This window comes from Orbicella franksi, chromosome 1, assembly GCF_964199315.1.
Source record: "Orbicella franksi chromosome 1, jaOrbFran1.1, whole genome shotgun sequence".
In the NCBI taxonomy this organism is placed as follows: Eukaryota; Metazoa; Cnidaria; class Anthozoa; order Scleractinia; family Merulinidae; genus Orbicella; species Orbicella franksi.
Genome location: NC_138145.1, coordinates 4,160,776 through 4,177,203, shown reverse-complemented (window position 1 = coordinate 4,177,203; position 16,428 = coordinate 4,160,776). Strand labels below are relative to the sequence as shown.

Below are 16,428 nucleotides of genomic sequence, written 5' to 3'. Positions count from 1 at the left end.
GTCAGCCCTCCCACTCTCAAACACTTCCTGGGCTCTGGGTCATAAGCAAATAACTCAATTAAACACAAAAAGTTTTATTGTCATGTAGCACTTCAATCTGCAAGCAGCTTTGCTCATGTAGTTCAGTCAACAGATTCAAGAAAAAATATTTCAATGTAAGAATAAACTAAATTTATTATTAAATTGACTAATGCTAGGAGGCATTCAGACAATCAGGACAAAAGGAAAATGAGTAAAGAGAGAAGTTGCTTTTGTCATGTCTATCAATATTTATTATCCCCATCCAAGAGTGATATCTGATTGGCTGATATAAATTGTTATCAGTTAAAGCAATGATTCATTCATACATAAAATCATACATAATGAGAATCAAGATGGCTTTTAGCCAAACTCTGAGAGATGCATTAACCTGAAAATAACTTGATGTTACTTATTCCCATTGAGCTACAAACATTCGACCTTAAATTTTCACTGACCACAAAAATGATATAATGGCTACTTACATCTACAGAGGGGCTGAAGGGAGGGCACAGCACTTAGTGAGTGTGCTAGCCTCTCCACCATGTCACATGAATCCTGGATCCAGCTTGGTTTCCTCCCTCCATAAAAACCCAACAATTCTAAGTTCGAAATCAATCAAGAATCCAATGTTCACAATACAGTGTGTTTTACAGTCAAAAAAATGTAACATATACTACATGTACCTTTGTTTAAAAAATTGGATTTTAAAAGATCAATCCTATTAAATTAAGATTCACAGACAAGAATAATAATAACTGTGCTGACTGGAAACGATTTCCTTTACTAAAAGCGACAAGTGAATTCCACAGGATGTGCCTTTGGTTTGTTTATGCAGACATTTCTGTAATACGTGTTCATTTCATCCCCAGTGGAGGTGGCATTATAAATTTGATTTAAAAATGTCACATGGATGCAGATGCAACTCTATTGAGATCCACATAGTGTCCTTTATAAGTTGTATTTCCACACAAATGTTCATGCACGCCAAACAACAACCACAGGTTGGCTCTCATCCATAGAACTATCTAGAACACATACAATACGGAATGTTGGGGACGGTCTAAGAAATATTATACTTCTCTCCAACTTATAGATATTCAAAGCATAGCTGCACTAATATTAATTTTCACAACATGGTACTTTTGAAATCTGCACATCTATCTCTCAAACCATGACAAGCACTACTTATGTAACATTTTTCAAAGAAAACACAGCAAAATAATAACAATGCTTTTTTGCTACTAAAGTCTGCTTTGATCACATGTTAATATACATGTACATCCCAAGTTATTTCGGAATCATAGTAAACATTTTGTCAACTAGCTTATCACACTGATCCTTCCAGTTAAATTGGCCATTGTATTCCTTTCTCAGTGCCACAGCTTCTAAACTGCGTGCTACAGGGTCCTTTGCTCTGACCTCCTTCATTTTGTCGGCCCAAACCTGAGGGTCATCAGATTCCACGACATAGTTTGCTCCAGAGGGCAGCTTCTTCAGGGCAACACCAAGACCAATGTTCCCACTGACAAGAACAGGAAGATCTGCAGAAATGGCACGGAGACCACTTATTCCAAAACCCTCTGTCCTGGATGGCTTAATGGCAAGGTCTGCCTCACAAAGCAGCTTGGTCCAATCTTCACTGCTCCCTGACACTTTCACAGTGAGTTGGTCAGGATCAATGCCCTCGCCAAGTAAGGCTTGGGTTATCTCTGCAGCATTTTCAGTAGGCTTCACAACAAACACGAGGTGGAAGGATGGCGTACTCAGTAACTTGATTGCTTTTGCGGCGATATCACATCCCTTGATTTTGAAATATTTCGATGATCCACTGATTAGCACACGAAATGTTTCTCCATCCACTGGTGGTGGCTGCACACCAATGAAGTTGTGAAAAATTCCAGGTGTTAGGTCAATGACGTCTTTCTGCTTTCCACTGGAGCGGAGAGCAGATTGGTAAGCTTCTGCCACTTTGGGTCCAATTGCAATCACAATATCAGCCTTCTGGCACAATGCCAGCTGCACTTCATGCTCAGACTCGTACTCAGCTGCAAATTTCACAAGTTCTTCACTTACAGTGTGCAGAACATGAAGCCATTTGCACTTCTTTGTCTCCTTGATAACTTGTGCTTGTCGCCCCACATCTCGGCCATAAGAGTGTATCATCAGGACATCAATGTTAAGACTGTCAGGTGGATATGCCAGCAGATCTGATGAAGAGTGACCAGGGAGTTCCTTTGCATCGACAAGCTCTATACCTAACTTCTTAGCATCTTCTCTCTGTTGTTGAGTGCTTTTTGGTACAAATCCACTCACTTTCACTCTTGAATTGCTGGCAAATTCAAGAAGCAACTGTCCATTCACAGCCTTGTCCCAGCCCTCATTACTTGAAGCCAAAGTGAGATTCAATTTCTGGCCATCTGCTGAGAATAAATTTGATGTGATTTAAGGAAAACAGATCAAACCCAGATAGAAAATTGTATATGTGCTGTCAATCCACTGTTTCACACAGTCAAGACTGCATGTATCTTGATAAGATTAATTTTTGACATGATTTGTAATGACCAATCAAACTTCATTCAATGGGGAAGATACATACTAGTTATGCAATGCTTCCAAGTGGTATACCATGCGATATCCCACAAGTCACCTGTATTTTCTTGGTGTAAACATGAGCCTTTAGGCAAGGGTGTATACCAAGAAAATATAAGTGATGAGTAAGATATTTTGTGGTATACCACAAGAGAGCATTTCATTCATCTATTTTATACCATGCCATAGAAAATACAGTGGCAAACACAATCAATGTAACATGTGTGGGGCATGATGGGAAGGTTGGATGTACATGTAATACTGTAGAATATACAATAGCTGCAGCATAAATTGCATTATAAAAGACTCAAGGACTCCACCACGGACTTCCAAAGATGATTGATCACAATGTTGCATCTTCAGCCTATCATCCATGTGGAAGGGATATTTTCCTGCTCTAGTTTTTGCAGTTAAATTTGGCAGAAGGTGTGATTTAGTCTTTTCAGTAGAAAAAGCAGGCATTTGGACTACAAACCTATCCACGGGAGACATTCATTTTGAATTCTACTAAAGAAGCTACATTTTGCCAGCGGAATAATCATCGCTTGGATCATGGATCATATGTTGTCCATTTTATATGTCAGCAATTCTGATTGGCCCATTTAGCAAAGAAAGCGACTGCATTGCACCACTGGGCAATTCTTTGAGATTGAACAATGGTGCCAGTCCCCGAACATCTAAGGAACACCTTGAACTTCGATTGTTTACGAAGGTTGTTGGAGGTTTTCAAGGTCTTTTCAAAGCCAAATCATCTTGAAACAACGAGTAGATGTAGCATTTTTCCAGGTAAAGCGTTTGACTAATGGTTTATTTTGTTAAAATTGTGTGATTTGTTGTGAATTATGCGACTGATTTTTCATGAATTGTGTGATCAAGGTGATTTGAGGTCGATTGTGCGAAATCCCACCATCGCGTAATACCAGAAGGCCTGTTAACACAGAGACGTCTGTCCTCTGTCTCATGCGAATGCCCCACTGACGGAGAGAAATCATAGCAGAAAGAAGAGACACCCTGGGAATGAGATCAACCCCTTCACTGGATAAAACCTTAAGGTTACACAATACCTTAAAGAGTACTACTTCTATTGAATTTTCCTTTTAAAACAAAAAAGAAAGGTTGCTATAAAATCTAACATTTCCCAAAAAAATGGAAGTAAAACCTTGAAATGCCAGAGAGTTATTCAGAAACTAGGTTTCTCAGTAAAAGTTAATAAAACAGTTAGATGCCACAATCCTAGCTCGTAGTGCATCGACTTTTTGCATGAAACAGCTTCATCCTGGAGTTCTTATTACAAGGGCCTCATTAGCATTTCTTTGTTTAGACACAATTTCGCAGTTTTGGTTTTCAAATCAATTATTTTGTTCTTCCATCCTTTCTATCACTCCTTATTGAGGTCATGAAATGTACTAAAAAAGAAGAGAAAAGTCCTTGGACAGCGAAAAAATCAAAGCCAGGACGAAAGAAGAAGAAGACAAAAGTGGAATTTCTCAAAGGAAAGAAGAAAACTTTGGCCGACAGTGAAAAGGGATTGTGTGTACTTGTACCCATAACTCTGACTTGCCCCTCTTATTTCTCTTGGTTTTCCCTATTTCTCACAAGGGGTCAAGACTGCTCTATAAACACACACTGAAGTTCAACAAGGAGAACATGACTATTACACCATTACTGCCTTCAAATTCCTGAGAAAATTACTCGCTGTGAACGCCAGAGGTACCATCATTTCATTGGCTGCAGGCAGCATATTCTGTTGATATACATCTGAGTAAAGGCATGACAATTGTTTACAACTCTTCAAATGGCAAAAACTCGCAATAGTTTTTTGCAAGAATATCATCTCTTTAAATGAATTAATGGAGTATGTAGAATTGGTAAATTTTCATGAAATTTGACCAGAACACATCAAGGAACAAAACAGACTTGAGGATTTTTTATATTGTGGATATTTCTCTTGTGACAGCCACAAACACAGCACAGTCGATAAATTTTTCAATACTGTAACTTTACGGGACAGTCTATAGAAAGATAACCAATAAGAATACGGAAAAACGCTGACATGGTTTGAAACATTGATCCTGCTGATTAACCCTTTAAACATTACTTCTTGCCTTTCATACCTGATTAATTTAGCCGAATGACAATAATGGTTGTTTTCCATTTCCAGGTTTCTTTCCTCTCAAGAAAGACACAGCCAAAACAGCAGATATTTTTTCTGAATTCTACAGTTCAAAGTCTTTCTATTGATAATAATAGTTTTGTGGTAGTTTATTTTCTTTAAAAACAATAAAGGACACCCGCAAAGGTATTGTGTAATCTTGGGGAATTTAAGAAATGGGGGGGAGGTTGGCCACCAATATCACATTGAGTACAAAGTTTGGGACATCAGTTAATATCCGGTAGTGGTGTCCTGATGGAAACGATTTGCAACTAAGTGTGTTTTAGGGGGGCGAGGGATAATTCAATTAATTAATTAATTTTTTATAAGCTTATGCTTAACATATATGTAGTTGAAAATAATGTCTTGCAACTGTAACACCTGGCACATGGAATCGGTTTTCATAGTATCCCCTACCCCTCTCCGAAGGAGTTGAATTCCTTGTACACTGTACACGCAAATCGAAATACATGTAGCCTGCGAACGCAGACATATTTCCAGCTGTCACTTGGTTCCGTTGAAAAATAACGTCTGCGAACCCGAGCCAGAAAACGATTTCTGTGACATAGGAATGCTAAGCCAATCACAGTTTAGCTCAAATAACCCCAGAACTACTGCACAAGGTATTCGCTGCGAGGAGCACTTGAGTTTCATTATATCATGGAATCTGATTGGCCAAGGAGAAGCAAAAGTCATTACAGCACAGAAATAGTTTCCTGGCTCTGGTTCGCAGACGTTATTTTTCGGCGGAATCAAGTGACAGCCGGAAATACGTCTGCGTTCGCAGGTTAAAATCGAAAGTGCTGACGAATCAAATTTCGCGGGACGCGCGTACAGCCCCATTACTCGCAAGTTCCTTTTTGAATTTTAATTCAAGCTTGTGGAAGGACAGTCGTAATATGAAATGTTTGGATTCATACAAATAAGAGAGATGATGATATCACTTTGCGCAAAGAACAAACATATCATTCAGAACAGAACATTTCGTAGCTACGGTTTGGGGAGCTACATGTATTAAATTCTCCGTCAATCGAACTAGGGTGCGTTTGCTGATAGAGAGCAAGTTCTACGACTAGAACGGAAATCATTTCATCTCACCTTTAACTCCTTGCTTGCCTGGTTCCATTTTATGTCGCTGGGTAATAGTTGACGTGAAAAGAGACGAAGAACTTGAAGTTTAATCTCTCATTAACGACGTGTGTGCAAACACTCCCGAGCGTCTAGAGCTTGTACCGTTAGGACACTGGCACTAGCCATGCCAATAACTTCCTTGTTTTCTCCGAAAGAATCCGGATGATTCCGGGGGTTGACGTACGTGCATGCAGACCTGAGATGGTGAGAGCGAGAGAGAAATGGAAAGCAAAAAAGAAAAGTTATTTGCAGGAGAGGAAGGTGAGTTTAATAAGTGGACAAATGTGTTCATCTAGCTTGTGCTTCTTCGTTCAATTTTTATATCTAAAGCGTGCATCATCATATCTCTGATGATTCGATCAGTTGGAAATCACGATCGATCTGAAACGGAAAGGTCACTCGTTTACTTTTCAGATCTGTTTACAGTATGATAAGTAATAGTGATAGTGATAGTAATAGTTTATTTAAAGTCGAAAACGTGGGAAGAGCATTATAACACGCTGAATTTGTATTAGACCCGGGTCGCACGAGAGCCAATTTTGTTTGTATAATAATTAACAATTGTTCACCGAAGTCGAGGTAAATATCCATCACTTTCACCGACACTGAGGTGAATAATTGTTTTAGTATATACCACACAAACTGAATAATTAGCGGACCAAAACGTTATTTTATTTGTGACAAGCGGTCGGAAATTTTAAAATCTCTCGTGCCAGCTGCTCAGAGGTGAATACATGAAGTACTTGCTAATCACCTCCGAGTTAACCAATCAGAGTGTGCGAAAAGCACTATTCACTTGTGTGTGGTATATACTAAAGTAATTTATTATACATTAAACTCACTATCTCTTTTCTGATTGGTCGAAAGCACACAGTGAATTTTTGAAATCAGTGTCTGTGACGTCATCTCTGCAGATTATAGAATAATCATGTCAAGGGCACTCAAGGTCACAGGTAATCATGTCAAGTTCGTGCAATTTGTGTTGCTTGCCATCAGTGAAGAAGCAAAAACATGACATCCATTTTTTTCGTTCAATGCATGATAAAACAATTATTAGATTCGGTCGGTGTGATATCCAGAATAAACAAGGTCTCGGTAGGGGTTATCAGCCTCAGCCTTCGGTTTCGGCTGATGACCCCGACCTTGACCTTGATTATTCTGGATATCACAAATACCTCATCCAATAATTGTTTATAATTGAGAAATATAGATCTTGTGATGTATATTTCAATCAGTAACATGTTGGCTCCAACACGTTGGTCTAATGCAACCACTGCCAAAATCTGGATCTTGCAAAAATTTTTCCAATTTTTTTCCTCGCCAAAAATTGGAAATACTTGAATTCACTCTACAACAAGTCACGGGGACAAGTCCCATTGTGTGTGCTGACCATATTAGTTATGATTATAAGGATGTGTTGTTTACAAATTTTCCTGTTACGTAAAAGGGCATTGAATTGAAATGGAGATTTTAGCTTGTTATCCATTCATAAGTTTTGTTTGAATTTTACTTAAGGTATTAATATTTCAGGTTTTAAGATCTGTAGCAATCAAATATACTGAACTTCAAGTTTAAAGCCATCTTTAGCTTTGGGTGCACTTGTACTGTAGTGTCCCGGGATAGTCAATCGATAAAATTGACAATCAATAATATTAATATTCGACACCAATCGATAAAACTTAGTCAATGATATCCAAAATCAATAAAAATCGATAACAGCGTTTACTGTGAGTAATCGATAATTATCGATTTTTCACTTAGCATTAAGCCATCCTCTTTTTTTCTCCATTTAGTGTCGCCCGACCAACCGGTATTTTTGGCATTTTCAAAAAAAGGTTATGACATAGTTAAACCTTTTTTCACTTTAAATAGTTCTTTTAATCTGAAAAATGCGCATAGTAATAGCATTACTAGAGAAAAACAGGGACAGAAACAGGAACATTTTTTACTGTATATTGTGCATTTTGTTAATCTGTGAGAATAAAGGTAAAGACAGCAAGAGCGGCACAGACTCCCCATGTGGCTTTTGTGGTCGTGTTGCATCATCGCCTTCAAATTATATTTTTGCTCTCACAAGCGTGTCTTTGAGGGATTTTCCCTTTTTCTAAGAGATGATCAGAGGTTTTGAAAATTTTGTTTTCAGCAAAGGCTGATTATGTATCAAACTCCAAATGTTTCATAAAGTATTTGTTTTAAATTTTTTACTAGTACAGGATGGTACATTGTGACAAATTAAAAGGCAATATCTGCTCATGGCCTTTTTTTTTTTGTTTTTGTGTGAGTGCTGATTGTCTAGAGGCAAAGTTGACCCCTGACAGGCCAGGGACCTTTCTATGATGTTTCCCTCTTGCTATGAGGCGTTGTTTGAATTTCGATAGGCTCTGACTTCAAATGTTTTTTTCGAGTAGTTAGTTCTAAGCAATCTTATTGCTTCGCCTTAAATGATGCCTGGTGCCGGTGGGTGGCACAAGGTGAAGTGTGTGAATTGGAAGGTCTCGGTCAGCTTGTTTTGATGTCCAAGATGGAATCTTTTGTGAATCTTTCCCCTTTACACACTGTAGTATCATGGAAATTAATTTGGTTCTTCGATATTTCGGCTGTGAATTTGATAGTAGGGTGGAAATAGTTAGCTTGTTTAATAAAGCAATCTACATCTTTTCTGTCGCAATCCCAAAGGGAGAACACGTCATCAATGTGATGTTTCCATTCTCTTGGCTTGGTATTGCTTTGTTGGATTAATTTCGTTTCAATTTCTGCATAAAAATATTTGGAAAATTAATAATTTGTTTGCTCCACAGCAATGATGCTGGGGTACCAGGCCTCCTATTCAGAGACTTCTTGTGATTCTTTTTTTTAGGTTTTTTCTTTTTCAATCTGACTGACCAACCCAATATCAGGACATGCATTTGACGCTAAACGGAAAAAAAAGGGGGGGATGGCCTTATCGATTTTATCAGTACAATCAAGTTTATCGATTCTAGCTTATCTCGCAATTTATCAAAACAAAACCAACAAAAGATATAAACAAACTGGCAAAACCACTAATAACTTCCTTAAACCGCCCATTGTTAATCAATAAAATCTGCCACAACTTTTCATAAGACTCATAAGAAATGATAGTTAACATAAATAATTATAAAAATTCAATATACACAGAATGGTAATGATATTTACTATCATCTCGTTCATACAGTGGAATCCCAATTTTTCGAACCTCCTAGGGAAACAAGAATTGGTTTGAAAAATCAGCAAATTCAAGAAATCACTGGGGTAAAATTAATGTCTGATTGAGTGGAGGAAAATGATATTTGGTCCTAAGAATTCATGAGCTTCAAAAAATCAAGTATTTGAAAAGTTGCAATTTCACTTTCCTCTCGTAAATGTACTTTCCCCCTTAAATGAGTGTCAACTCCTGGACTTGAATCTGTAGAACTAGCTGTGACTCCGAAATTTACTGATCGATCTTTATTTCATTTTAGTGTACGTCCACAAAATCCACCTTTAAAAAGTCCCAATCAAACAGGTCAACGAATACAGCTTCAATTTTAAAGCTTTTTAAACTAGCAAACAAATTAAGTCAATCAAATAAATGCGATGAAATCAATAAAATCTAACTTTGCAGGGCTGTGCTCTAAAGACGCCTGGGGGCTACTAGTCTCCTTCGCAGCCATTATTAGGGTCGTCACGCACTAGTGGGGAGGAGCGTTGCGTGATGACCCTAATAACGGCTGCGAAGGAGACTAGGGGGCTGCAGGCACCTAACTTTTGCCTTTGGGCAACTAGAAAATCTTAGTACTTTTTTCATATAAGTTTTAGTGCTGGGCACCCAGGATTTTATGGTTAGGAACCTTTGGGCTCCTCATAATTTGTCTTAGACCACAGCCTTGCTTTGAAACTTCGCCAGCGTGTGAGTATCGAGTTTTATCGATTGACCAACAACATCTATAACACTTAAATTGAGTTTATCAATTGATAACGATTTATTGAGTAGTTTTTTGATATCAAGTTTTATTGATTGACTACCCTGGGTTTATGTTCATGTGTTGGAATTTGGGGATCGAGAAATGCATTCTGCTTGAAGGTCTTGAGGTTGTTTTGCAAGTTTGGTGCATATTGGATTTGGGAAATTTGAAAGTTGGATCTGGATTTAAATTGTACATTTCTTGCATGGCCAAATGTGTACAATGGGACTCAGCTAATACAGTTCAGACAGCAAAGGGGCATGACAACATGCTTAAGTGTCCAGGTATTTTATTGGGACCAAGGTTATCTGAGAAAATATGAGTGTTTCATTGGGACAGGCAGTACTGTTCATGATGAGCGAGTGTCCGTTTTAAGCCCATCAAGATCCCATAAAAAAAGAGATTGATCGCTCACTTGGGAACAAGGGAGAAAATGCAAAGTTTTTAAGGGATCAAGGAAAAATGCTTGACTTGTATTTTCTCCTACCCCTGAGAGGCTCTCTTGTCATGATCAGTTACTGTTGGTACATGATATGGCCCATTTACCTGACTGTAAAACTCTGTGGACCCTTATACATACCTCCAAACACAAATTTCAAGGAATTCAACAGAGTTCCATGAAATTCTAAGAGTAAGGGGTAATATTTTATATGAGACCTACAATTAGCTTGGCTGAGGAAAGTGAATCAACATGTATATGTCTACATGGATGAATCCTGTACTTATCAGATGATTGTGCAGATATGCATTACACTTGAATTTATTTTTCCTAGTTATTTACAATAGTTACCTGAAATACATGTAAACTATGTTGTTTGAGAATTTTATTTACTTATTGTCTATATTTAATGTGTAGTATTTTTTAAGGATTAATTAACTCACAATATAATATTTATATATGTTTACATTATACTTTAAGGCTTTTCTTCAATGAAAGATGAACACAGATTGAACATAACACTGGCTACAAATGCTGAGGGTTGGAACACAACAGTGAATGGCCAACTAGTTATTGAACTTGCCAAGGATCCAAGAGTGAAGGTCAGTGGACTGGTGCCAAACAGCTCTCAAGAGCAGAAAGAACAAGCCAAACAGTTAAATATTGAGCTTGTCGATGCTAAAAAGCGAATTGGTTTTTCGCCAGAGGAGCTGTTGTCTTTTCCACCTGAAAGTCTTGATATTGATATTTTGATTATCCACTCTTATGGACGTGACCTCGGTAAGCAGGCACAGGTTGTTAAGGAGTCCAAGAAGTGCAAGTGGCTTCATGTTCTACACACAGTCAGTGAAGAACTGGAGAAGTACATGGACAAAGAAAGAGCTGGCCCATCATCAAGTGTAACAGACTCTGAACATCAGCTGCAACTAGAATTATGTAAAGAAGCGGACATTCTGATTGCAGTTGGTCCTAAAGTAGCTGATGCTTTCAAATGGGCACTGTGCCATTGTGGAAAGCATATGGATATCATTACTGTAACCCCTAGTGTTATCCAGGAATTAATTGATGTTCGCCCACATCATGAATCTGGAGAAGTATTCCGCATATTGATCAGTGGGACATATCCAGCCAAGTATTTCAAAGTGAAAGGATGTGACATTGCTGCTAAAGCAGTCTCATTGTTGCAAGACACTTCATACTCGCTCATGTTTATCGTCACACCCAGGGATGATGCACAAGACCTCCAAAACCGTCTCGTCAAGGAAGGTATCAAGTTAAACCAGTTCACTGTCCGACGTTTCCACAGTAGCACGGAAAACTGGAGAAAGCTACTGTGCGAAGTGAACCTTGTCATCATGCCCTCAAGAACTGAGGGCTTTGGAACAAGTAGTCTCCGTGCTATTTCAGCTGACCTGCCTGTTCTTGTCAGTGGGAATTCTGGGCTTGGCATGACACTGAAGAAGTTGCCCGCTGGAAAAAACCATGTTGTGGAGTCAGATGATCCCCAGGAGTGGGCTGACAGGATAGCACAGGTTAGAGCAATGGATGCCAGGAATCAGTCTGCAGAGGCAAAGCAGCTACGCTCAGAATACATGGAGCGATTCAGCTGGAAGGACCAATGTAGCAATCTTGTGGACAAAATGATGATGATGTTCCCAAACAAACAAGGTAAGTATTCTCGAGAGTGACAAATTGCTATAAGGTAATGGAAATTGTTGGTAACAACATGGATGGTGTTGAGCCCATGAACTAAATGAAAGAAAAGCCAAGCTGGTTAGGGTGAAGTTCTATAGAAGGTGACAAAAAGTGTTCTTGTTAAGTCTCCAAACAGTTGGCAGTTACTTGAAAGTTTGTTGGGGATCATCAGATGGTACTCAACACTCTTCCAGTTATCAGCTGGAGACCATTTCTAAGAGGTTAAAGTTAACTGAAATGTGCCAAAATTATCTGATAGCTAAGAAATTAAATGGCCCACATTATATTAACGGATGACTGAAAATCAACCCAGATACAGACCTTCTGTGAGAACAGACCCAAATGTGGTTGGGGGTGGGGGAGGCATAATACATGTTCTTAGGTACAATGCTGCTGTTCCTTGCACTCTGCACTGCTCTTTGAGTCTTTTATTATGTCAAGTGTCAACGTAATATTCAAGTTGGCACTAGATATATATTAAGTGAATATTTTATTATAGTGCAATACAGTTATTATTGGGAGACGCAGTGGCCTCATGGTTAGTGCGCACATCTCCAGATCGAACGGTCTGAGTTTGAGCCCTGGCCGGGGACATTATGTTGTGTACTTGGGCAAGATACTTTACTCTCACAGTGCCTCTCTCCACCCAGGTATATCAATGGATACCAACAAACTTAATGCTGGGGGTAACCCTGCACTGGACTAGCATCCCAACCAGGGGGGAGTTAATAAGCTCTGACTTGATAGTCCACTTGGTTCTTATATACAGCCTTTACTACTACTTTACAGTTATTACATAATAATTTATATTTTTATCATTTTTAACTATTTTTAATTATATTAAATGATAGAGTACATTGTGTATCAACTGAAAAGAAAACTTGGAAAAACTCAGAGATTTCATTGACATTTTCAGCAGGAGGGTGACTGGCTTTCACAGGCAGGCAAAATGTTTGAAGTGAACCTCTTCCAAAGAAAAACTTTCCTCTAGATGGCAAACCAGGAGGGAAAAATCATCCTCACAGAAAGCCAGTTTGCCCAGTGCCCACCCTTTAATGAAACCCCTGAACTTTGAAACTGATCACGAGTCCTATTTTTTCCCGAGTTTTCAGTTGATTCTATTTCTGTCATGCAATTATTTCTTATATTATTATTATTTAATATTTATATGATTTTACAGACATCTTGTAATAATGCTCACTGTTGGAACTTTTCATTTTCATCTGTTTTATAGAGGGCATTAAGAAATGCGTTGAGCACACTGAGGAAAGTGAACAAGGGAAGAACCTAGAGCCAAAAATCACAAGCTTTGAAACTGAGAGAGTGGTATATGAGGAAAATTTCAACTTCATCACACGAGGGACGAAAAAGTTAGGCCTTGCAGATATGAATCTCAGCAAAGCAGGAAAGAGTGAATTTGACCAGGTGGACAGTCCAAGAGTCCCACTAGCTTATGTTGCAGATAAGAGATCAAGTGTAGATCAGCTAAAAAGCAATCGGCCCTCAACCAAAGTCATAGACATTCCTTATGCTATTCTAGGTAAGGTTTGCTTAAAACTAAATGCAAAAGATTCTATGTTTTATAAAGATTATCGTTTGCTTGGAGAAATGATGGGATATAGTAAAGATGTGACACGAGATTTGGAACGCAAAGATAATCCTACTGATGCACTGCTTCAACTGTGGTCCATAAAGCCTGAGGCAACTGTGCAAAATCTCATTGCATTACTGAGAGACAGTGATCTTGAGCGAGTGGATGTTGCAACAATTCTGGAGGACTGGGTAGAAAGGAAGGGTTCAAAATGAGCAAACAAAAACACTAGTATTTGAGGAATACACCCTACAACCAGGTTCTCTTCACTGAATGCAAGTTGTTAATGTTTGTTAACTTCCTATGCCAGAAAAAGGCCCTGTTCAATCCTTGTGGCCCATCTGGCCAATGCTTATTTTTGGTTTCGTAGCACAGAACAACAGGAACATTTCTATCTCCGGGTACTCCGGTTTCCCCCTCTCCTCAAAAACCAACATTTCTAAATTCCAATTCGATCTGGATTAGTGCCGGGCACTATATCATGAGCCTCTGGCTCGGGTGATCGCGCAAGCACTCCCTGTGTTTGACATTAAATTTGTATTTACATTTTGCATTTATTTACCTGCGAACCTCCAAGAGTGACAAATCTGGCTTCATGTGCGGCCATTTTTTGCTTGTCTAATGCAAGAACGCACAATGACATGAAGGCAAGGCAGTGTTAATCGTGGATTTTTTATATTCAAATAAACTTTTAGAACAGTCATATAATTTTCTCCTGTCTATATTTTTTGTGGAAAAGCAGAAGACTCCCAGCCAAACCAGGAGACCAAAACCAATCAGGCTGAAGAGGCTACAATATGGCCATCAGCTTTCTCGTTTTTCCATAGTTTTCGAGGAACATTTAGAAACAAATAAATATAAATTAAATTCCTAAGAAGACTAAAAGGAAGACATTAAAAGTGTGTAGACATTAAATATTAATCTCAAAATTGTTGAAAAACTGATGCGAACATATGCAATTGTAAATTTCAAGCGACCACTCAGTCCATCCAATCTGTCTTAAGCTAGAAGTTTAAATACTAGAGGTCATACCGTGTAGAGACATTGGAAATTTCAGTTAGAATTCTACTAAAACAATTACATTATGAGCTTGAGATTTCTATGAGGAATAAAGTTTAGTTCTGGCCTCATCAACTATCACCTCATAGAAATCATGAGCTATAACTATTATTAATTATAAGTCATAAGAAAATTGCTGTAACAGCTATGACTATAAAATAATGTAAAATTATTGAATAATTATTGAATCAAGTGGAAATGCATGGCAGAAAAAAAAACATAAAAAGGTAGTAGGTGTATAAAATAATTAGACTTATCACAAGTCGACCTCATTAGTTTCTGGGTAGAATAGCCACGGAGCGGAGCGACATAAAGCACGCGAACTTGACATGATTACCCTTAGAAATCATGCACCGCGGTCATATATGACATAACTACCCGTGACCTTGAGTGTCCTTGACATGATTATTGTATAATCTGCAGCTAGATGACGTCACAGGTGCTGATTTCGAAAATGCAATGTACGCTTTCGGCCAATCAGAAAAGAGATAGTGAGTTCAATGGACAATAATTTTAGTTAACAAGTGCGGATCAGTGGTATACACAGGATTTTAGATTTGGTTAGACGGAAGTTTTCAGTACGTAGCACGTTTTTTGTAAATGTCTCAATAGATTTTGAGCTGATTGTGTTAATCCCTTTATTTACTTTATTCATAGTTAGGAATTTTGTAAATTTTAATAATATATTTTTTTTATTTATTGTTTATTTATTGTTTATAGTTGTAATTTAAGTTTCTCAGCCACGACTGTAGAGTGTTTCCATCGATAAATAAAATTATTATTATCATTGTTAGAGTATTACTACAGAGCATTGTTTGTAGCAGGTGTAAAACATACTGTTTAATATCTCATTATTCTTCTAAGAAGCCGTTATTAGGGTTGTCACGTGACAGTGCAAATATACTGCTACAATAGAATCCCGATTTTTCGAATCTCCAAGGGAAACGGAAATTGGTTCGATAAATCGGAGAGTTCGAGAAATCGGGGGTAAAAATACAGTGTTCGACTGAGGAGAGGGAACGGCTTTTGGTTCGAGTTATCGGGAGGCTCGAAAAACTGAGGGTTCGGGAAATTGGGATTCCACTGTATTTCATCTACTCAGGAATGCCTCTATATTTCTCCGCGGTATATTGTACCATCTCTGTATCCCTTTATAGACTTAGTAGGCTAAAAGGGTCCTATTTCTTTTAGAACATTCTGCGACGTAAAAAAAGAGAACATCTTGTTTACATTGATCATCAAAATGTAAACTCTCTTTGCTCGTGCCATCATAACGTCAACAGCTTGTGCTTGTAAAAGTTCTGTGTTTCTATAGAGTTTTAGGAAAGATTTAGCGTTCTATCACGAATGCAGATCTCTGATTGGCTACAGTATGCTACTCACTACTCTGTTGTTAATAGTGAGTGGCCTAGCTGTACCTGTGCGCTGAGGCTGCTGCTTTGCGTATTCGAAGTGTCTAACTGAAGAGAGTTTATATTAAAGTTTTGAACGACCACTAGATATACACCAAAACAATTAGATTACTCGCTGTTGATTTCTATGCGTGATAGTCGGCTTGGGCTGCGCCCTCGTCAACTATCACGCGGTAGAAATCTCGAGCTCATATATAAGCTTAGTCTAATTGTTAAATAGTAACACGTTTTTAAACTAATCAGTGGGCGTATTTTGGGGGGGCTATTTTCTAAAACTCGGTAGAAACACAGTACATTTTGGCTTCCTTCCGCGCTCGACGTCCGTGATTTAGCTGAGTTAGTGGCACATGATACACCAGCGAAAATAATTAGCAGCT

General features: G+C 38.3%; 2 protein-coding genes across 2 annotated transcripts; one reads left to right on the top strand and one right to left on the bottom strand.

The window, feature by feature from the left end:
- Positions 1 to 58: 58 nt before the first annotated feature.
- On the bottom strand, positions 59 to 5,983 carry LOC145486235 (uncharacterized). The gene is made up of 2 exons (XM_081464860.1): positions 5,861 to 5,983; positions 59 to 2,441 (listed from the first exon to the last, which is right to left on the bottom strand). The coding sequence occupies exons 1-2, from the start codon at positions 5,886 to 5,888 to the stop codon at positions 1,309 to 1,311; spliced, it is 1,161 nt and encodes a 386-aa protein (XP_081320986.1). The 5' UTR covers positions 5,889 to 5,983; the 3' UTR covers positions 59 to 1,308.
- Positions 5,984 to 6,033: 50 nt separating this feature from the next.
- LOC145486217 (uncharacterized) lies at positions 6,034 to 15,971 on the top strand. Its single transcript, XM_081464836.1, has 3 exons — positions 6,034 to 6,154; positions 10,775 to 11,962; positions 13,224 to 15,971. The coding sequence occupies exons 1-3, from the start codon at positions 6,115 to 6,117 to the stop codon at positions 13,793 to 13,795; spliced, it is 1,800 nt and encodes a 599-aa protein (XP_081320962.1). The 5' UTR covers positions 6,034 to 6,114; the 3' UTR covers positions 13,796 to 15,971.
- Positions 15,972 to 16,428: the final 457 nt, after the last annotated feature.

What these genes read in the sequence shown, in the direction of transcription:
- LOC145486235 (XM_081464860.1), bottom strand. Translation starts at nt 5,888, where the DNA reads ATGGAACCAGGCAAGCAAGGAGTTAAAG. An exon ending in AGGCAAGCAAGGAGTTAAAG is followed by an intron (nt 2,442 to 5,860) that starts GTGAGATGAAAT and finishes ATTTATTCTCAG; the next exon opens with CAGATGGCCAGAAATTGAAT.
- LOC145486217 (XM_081464836.1), top strand. Translation starts at nt 6,115, where the DNA reads ATGGAAAGCAAAAAAGAAAAGTTATTTGCAGGAGAGGAAG. An exon ending in GTTATTTGCAGGAGAGGAAG is followed by an intron (nt 6,155 to 10,774) that starts GTGAGTTTAATA and finishes TTATACTTTAAG; the next exon opens with GCTTTTCTTCAATGAAAGAT. An exon ending in GATGTTCCCAAACAAACAAG is followed by an intron (nt 11,963 to 13,223) that starts GTAAGTATTCTC and finishes TCTGTTTTATAG; the next exon opens with AGGGCATTAAGAAATGCGTT.